Below are 7055 nucleotides of genomic sequence, written 5' to 3' on the forward strand. Positions count from 1 at the left end.
ATGACACATGCGCCAAAGACAAGGGCAAAAGGTCCATGAGTGTGAAAGCATCTGCAGATGGGATAGTTGAAAGAAGTGGCTCAAGGGGACAGGTCTATAAAGAGGAAATTGAAACTTAGCCCTTCCAGTCTCTCATCCTGCTTTCTGGCAGCCATGGTGACCACTGGATACTCCAGCCACCGTGATATTCCATCTCACCTAAGCCCTTCCACCCTTGCGCTGTCCTGGACTCCTAGCTGTCATGAGGAGCCTCTTCCAATATACACTTCTAGCACCATCATATTTGGCCTCAACTCAGGCCTAAACTATGCACCTGGCCTGGAAGTGAGACCTTGGAAACTGTGAGTCAACATAACTCTTTACTCTGATGAGGGTTTTCTCACAGGTATTTTGTCAGCAAGAAATGTGAGCATACCAGATGCCCCCAATCCCTCATCCATAAAACAAGAGTAAAGTAGCCCTCACTTGATATGATGCTGTTAGGACTGAGTAAGCTGGACATACAAATGTGGTCAGATCACATCTGGCATCTGAACATCTTCAGTTTTCTTGACGGGTCCCTCTCTTTCTTTCCCACTAGAACCCTGTAAGCTACTCCATGGTTGAGGCTGCTGCATACCAGTTAGGAAAAGCTGACTACTGTGAGCCATGTGTGCCCTGTGTATAGCCACAAAGCTTCCCTAATCTGGAATCCAGAGCCTTCTACCCATTTCAGAATCCAAAGGGAAAAAATTAAATCATTATTTATGAAGATTAACCTGCCACTCATAGAGGTGATTTCAAACTATGTATATTTGTCATATTGCACAGAACAGAACATAGGTGAACTTTATATGTAAATTATATCTCAATAAATCTAAATAAAAAAATCTCATCTGCATGAACAAGTATGTTCAAAAGTTGTGGGAAAGAAATACCTTAGAGATAGGATTCTTTGAATGCAGGGAAATCTCCCTTCCAGGTCCTTTCTCTTCTCAATCCCTCTACCATGAAAGGAAGCCAGAGCATTAATTAACAGTTGATCACTGATGTACTCAGACAAACAGGGCAGAGAGCCATAAGCCACAGCCCCCAATTGTTTGCTTAGCCTGAGATCGAAAATCAACCACATCTGTGTACACAGCACCAACTCAGGGTCCCACATCATATCACAGATCCTGGTGTATCTAAGGCCATGAGTGGGAAGTTCCATAGTCAAGTCTTGAGTTACATTGCTCTGATGTGGTTAAATGCCATGTTCTATTAATTTATGGGACCACTGGACACACTGATGTATTTTCAAGACCCTGTTTGGCCATGTTTCCCTCCGGGGTTTAGCATTATCAGTTCCTATTATAAAATAGGATTCTGTTGGTCCAAGTCTGGATCCAGTGTTGTCTTTCTGTAATCGGCTGACCTATTATTATCTTGCTAGTCTTGCAAGAACAGTTGGAGAGAAAACACAGGGTGTCCCTCCTCCTGCTCTTGTGTCACAGCCCACATGAGCTATGATGCCACTGCAGGAAAGTGAGAGGGTAGCAATTTGTTTGGCTCTGCTCTAGAGGGGATTAGCTACCACATAACCATCACCACATAGCATGGGCACCAGCTACAAAATCCATTTCCTGCTTCACTGGAGGAGTCGGGCCATTTCAAAAGCATATTTTTCTATTAATTCCCTTTCTTGCCCATGGATAAGGAGTTGCCTCCTGAAATTAAATAATGAATTGATATTCTTTATGTACAAGAGAGACAGCAAGGAGTTCCTAGAACTTCAGGAGGAAGAAATTCAAACAGTAATAGATGGGGTTCCCATCTACAGGAGTGACCCAGCATGTACCACAAATGGGAAACCATCGGGGAGAATCCAGCCCCTTTGATTACTGAGCTTTGGTGTCAATCTCAAGAGGCAGCAATGGCTGCAACACCCAAGAATGCATGGTTCCCTTGCACTTGTTTGCTAGGGCTGCCATAGGTAAGAGCTTAAGTCTGGATTGCTTTGCAGCAGAAGTGCATTTTACCATGGTTCTAGAATGTTCAAAGTCATAGGGACAGCCGGGCTTCTTCTCAGTTTCCTTGGCTTCAAGGGAATCATCCTCTCCTTGTATGGTTTCTTGTTTTTCTCTCCATCTAGTCGAGGCCTAAAAGCACTGTAGACTACCTCATGATACCTCTGAGACATTATCTCCAAACCTGGTCACATTCTGCAGGACTAGAGGTTAGGACTTCAGCATATGAAATCGGGGGTGTTTAGGGGACAGCACATTCTTCGGTGTGTGATTGTGTATGTGGGATGGATGAGGCCCCAGATGGTCTCCAACATTAATCCTCTATTCTGTTGGAGGAAAACCATATTCTACACGATGCCTTTCAGCTGCCACTACATAAACCAAAGGCTCTAGGAAATACTAAACAGGAGGGAGGAGAAGCCAACGCATGTCTCTGAGGCTTGGTGTACCTGTCTCCGGTGTCCTTGCACCTACTACAATGCTCTTCTTACTAGTCCCCATTTCTGAGAGATACTCATTGATCCTGGATCCTAGTGACACAACCCTTCCTTTTTGTCCATTGCTGTAGGTAGAACAGTTTTCAATATCATCTGCTCAGCCTTGCAGGTCTCTACTACATGGCTAACCAACCCTACTAACCTCTCTCTTTGTGAAAGACTAATAATGTCTTCAGTTTAGATTTCAAATGCCATGTCTCCAATATTCCACAGATGTTTCTAATAGAAAGCAAACCCCAAAAGGGCCCTCAGCAATAGTCTTAAAGCACAAGAGTACATAACATATGTATCTTTTGGGATCTGAGTTCCCTTATTCAGGATGATATCTTCTAGTTCCATCCATTTGCCTGCAAATTGCATGATATCTTTATTTTTAATAGCTGAGCAGTATTTCACCCTGAAACTGAACCATTTCCTTAATTCATTTTTTTTTTTGGTTGAGGGACACTAGGTTGCTTCCAGATTCTGGCTATTATAAATAAAGCTGCTAAGAATATAGTTGAGCAAGTGTCCTTGTTGTATAGTGGAATATCTTTTGGGTATCACTGGGTCTTGAGGTAGAGCTATTCCCAATTTTCGGAGAAAGTGCCAGATTGATTTCCAAACTAGTTGTAGAAGTTTGCACTCCCACCAGCAGTGGAAAAGTGTTCTTCTTTCTCCACATCCTAGCCACCATGTGCTGTCACTTCATCTTAGCCAATCTAACAGGTGTAAGATAGAATCTCAGAGTTGTTTTGATTTGCATTTCCCTTATGAATAAGGACAGTGACCATTTCTTTAAGCATCTCCTGGCCATTTCTCAACAGAAAAAAAATCTCTGCTTAGCTCTGTACTCCATTTTCAATTGGATAATTTGGTTTGGTAGTGTTTAATTTCTTGAGCTCTTTGTATATTTTAGATATTAGCCCTGTATCAGATGTAGGGTTGGTGAAGATCTTTGTTGTTGTTGTTGTTGTTGTATTCTATTGACAGTGTCCTTTCCCTTGCAGAAGCTTTTCAGTTTCATGAGGTCCCACTTATTAATTGTTGATCTTAGTGCCTGAGCTGTGGGTGTTCAGGGAAATTGTTGCCTGTAAAATGCATTCAAGCCTCTTTCCCAACTGACTTTCTCTTCTACTAGATTTAGTGTATCTGGTTTCATGTTGAAATCTTAGATCCACTTATGAGTGGACATTAGCCATAAAGTACAGGATAAACATGATACAATCCACAGACCCGAAGGCCCAAAGGATGATGCTTGAATCTCACTCAGAAGAGGAAATTAAATAGATATCAGGAGTAGATGGAGGGAGGGAACTGGGAGGCAGAGGAGGTGTGGAGGGACACAATGGGGAGATTAGGTTCCGGAGGAGGACTGTGAGAGAACAGAAATCACTGAGGGGGCATCTCTGGGATGGTGGAGGCTCCCCGTTGTCTAAGGGCTCACCCTACCTGAGACTCCTAGCCAAAGAGGATATGGAGCCTGAAGTGGCCACCTCAAGTAGCCAGGTGGGACTCCCATTGGAGGGAAGGGATCTACCAATCCAAAAATCCTTTGACCAAAAAAATCTGTCCTTCCTACAAGAAGTGTAGGGATAAAGATGAAACAAAGATTGAGGGAAGGGCCAACAACTAACTGGCCCCTCCAGCTCTCCCAATCCTTCCTCTTCCACTGTGTCACAAGACTCCCAGAGCTCCACCTATTGTTTGGCTGTGCGTCTCTATATCTGTTTCCATCAGCTGCTGGATGAAGTCTATCAGAAGACAGTTATTCCAGGCTCCTGTCTGCTAGTATAGCAGAGTAACATTAAGGCTCTCTTCTATGGGGTGGGTCTCAAGTTGGGCCAGCCAGGAGCCTAGAATAGCTGTCTTATGAGAGGCTTCATCCAGCAGCTGATGGAAACAGATGCAGAGACCCACAGCCAAACAATAGTCAGAGCTCTGGGAGTCTTGTGGAAGAGCAGGAGAAAGGGTTGAAGAAGCTGGAGGCTCACAGAGACTGAACCACCAACCCAAGAGCATGCATAGGTTGAACCTAGGCCCCCTACACATATGTAGCAGATGTGCAGTTTGCTCACAATGTGGAATAAAGGCTGTCTCTGACTCTGTTGCCTGCCTTTGGATCCCTTTCCCCTAACTTGGCAGCCTTGCCTGGCCTCAGTGAGAGAAGATACATCTAGTCCTGTTGTAGTGTGAGGTGCCAGGGTGGGTGGGTGCTCATAGGAATCCTCCCTTTCTTACAGAATGGGAGGGGGCATGGGAAAGGGGGATGTAAGGGAGGTGCTGGGAGGAGAGAAGTGAGGGAGCGGCTGTAAAGCTGTAAGATATTAAATAAATTAATAAAAAAAAGAAGATCACAGCAACAATAACAACAAAAAAACCCACAAGAGTGCCTGTGATGTGGCGTAAAGTAAGGAAATAGATCTCCCTATTCCCACACTTCTAGGGTCCTTTATGGAGGATGAGCTAGACTGAGATGTGCTTCAGATTGTTCATTTATATGATCCCCAGCACACCACTAGCGCCAACTGCAAGAGGAACCTTGAATCCTGTGGACCTTCAGCACGCATCCTCCCCAGCCCCTTCCAAAGCAGCTCCAGCTGTGCGTTTATGTTGCCACATATTGCTTTTGTAAAAAATTTAAAGAAGCATATTTTTACATCACTTTTATTAAAGAGTCTTTCAAGTTTGCCAAACCTTGAAGACCAGAGGTTTTTCATCTGTGCTCTAATGATTTCAGAAAAGGCGATGAAACGCTAATCCCTCAGAGAAGGGGGTACTTGCGTTTTATTGGTGATTTCAGTCTGTTCTCTGGAGCCATAGACAGTGCTGAGCATGCATTGGATCAGCTCCTAGACATTCACTGTGTGTGTGTGTGTGTGTGTGTGTGTGCGCGCGCGCACGCACTCACTTGTCCACATTGTGTAAATGGGTGTGTACTGATGTATATGTGCATGCAGAGACCAAAGGATAACCTCGGTTGATATTTCTCAGGTGTCACCTTTTTTGGGTTTTTTTGTTTGTTTGACTGAGTGATTGATTGATTGGTTGGTTGGTTGGTTGGCATTTTTGCCAAGATCTTTCATTTACCTGGCACTTACCACATCGAATAAACCACTGAGCCCCGGAGATCCATGTGTCTGTGCCAGTCATCCCTGGGTTACTGGCATGTGCCGTTGTGTACAGATTTTTGTTTTCTTTTTAGTTCTCTGTGGGTTCTGGGAGACCTAACTCAGGCCTTTGCTTGCAAGGCAGGCTATCACCTGGACTAGCCACAACCATTCTTTCCTGGATGTCCATGGAGACAACTCTATGCAGCAAGGCACAGTGCTCTGTCCTGTCCTAGCCATGTACAGCACTGCGCTCACGAGGTGGAAGGTTAACCCTTAGTTTCTTGAATCATCTTTTTGGGCCAACACAGAAAAATGACAAATTCTTAAACCTAGAAGGAAATTAACCCTGAGAGTACTCCCATTTTCTTGGGAACTCTTCCTCTTTCCCACATAGGACTTCCTTGGGTCCTGAAGCTCCAGCATCCGAGCATCTCATCCAGACACCTACCCTTCAATGCCCGCCATACCATTTCTCATACTTCGCCCTCATTCTTGCTAACTCTCTCAGCTACTCATGATCTGTCTTCATTACTTTAACCAGAAGGGAAGAAAACAGATACAAGAAAGATGAGAATTAATGGCTCCCCATTGCATTTTCACAAGGTTTTCTATGTTTAAACAAGTATATCACTTCATAGTTAATAACCAGAGGAGCACCCAACATCTGTGAGATCTTCTGGTTAGAGCTCATTCCTGCTGGGTTGCCCTCTCTCCTGCACCATAACCACTGTAACCACTGTAACCACCGTAACCACCGTAACCACCATAACCACTGTAACCACTGTAACCACTGTAACCACCGTAACCACCGTAACCACCATAACCACTGTAACCACCGTAACCACTGTAACCACCGTAACCACCATAACCACTGTAACCACCGTAACCACCATAACCACTGTAACCACCGTAACCACTGTAACCACCATAACCACTGTAACCACTGTAACCACTGTAACCACTGTAACCACCGTAACCACCGTAACCACTGTAACCACCGTAACCACCATAACCACTGTAACCACTGTAACCACCATAACCACTGTAACCACTGTAACCACCATACACTGTAACCACCATAACCACTGTAACCACTGTAACCACTGTAACCACTGTAACCACCGTAACCACCGTAACCACTGTAACCACGCCCTCAAGGTGGCATTCCTCACTTCCCTGTGGGTCTCCTTACTTCCCTTATACAGCTTCATGTTTTCCACACAACATTGCCTACACAGATATATATGTGTGTGTGTTTATATTTATACATACACACACATATATGCATACATATATATTTATGATTGTGTCACTACTTTTGTATCTGTATGAATTTAAAGTTGGTCCAATAAGGAAAATCTAAGTAAAGCAGAATGCCAAATATTCAGTGAATGGTTTACTTTTTAATTTTTAGTTCTAGTATCTCTTTTGATCCTATTTCTTTGTAATTTTACTTTTTGATTGCTTTCCTAAGAATT

The 7055-nt window shown here is 43.9% G+C and overlaps 1 protein-coding gene across 1 annotated transcript; it reads right to left on the reverse strand.

Annotated features, from left to right (window-relative positions):
• Positions 1-6264: 6264 nt before the first annotated feature.
• On the reverse strand, positions 6265-6657 carry LOC127189908 (prisilkin-39-like). The gene has a single exon (XM_051146966.1). The coding sequence runs from the start codon at positions 6655-6657 to the stop codon at positions 6265-6267; it is 393 nt and encodes a 130-aa protein (XP_051002923.1).
• Between the last annotated feature and the right edge of the window lie 398 nt (positions 6658-7055).

Source organism: Acomys russatus, chromosome 5 (assembly GCF_903995435.1).
Source record: "Acomys russatus chromosome 5, mAcoRus1.1, whole genome shotgun sequence".
Taxonomy (NCBI): Eukaryota; Metazoa; Chordata; class Mammalia; order Rodentia; family Muridae; genus Acomys; species Acomys russatus.

Bases quoted from the DNA above. Each gene is read 5' to 3' on its own strand.
- LOC127189908 (XM_051146966.1), bottom strand. From the start codon at position 6,657: ATGGTGGTTACAGTGTATGGTGGTTACAGTGGTTACAGTGGTTATGGT.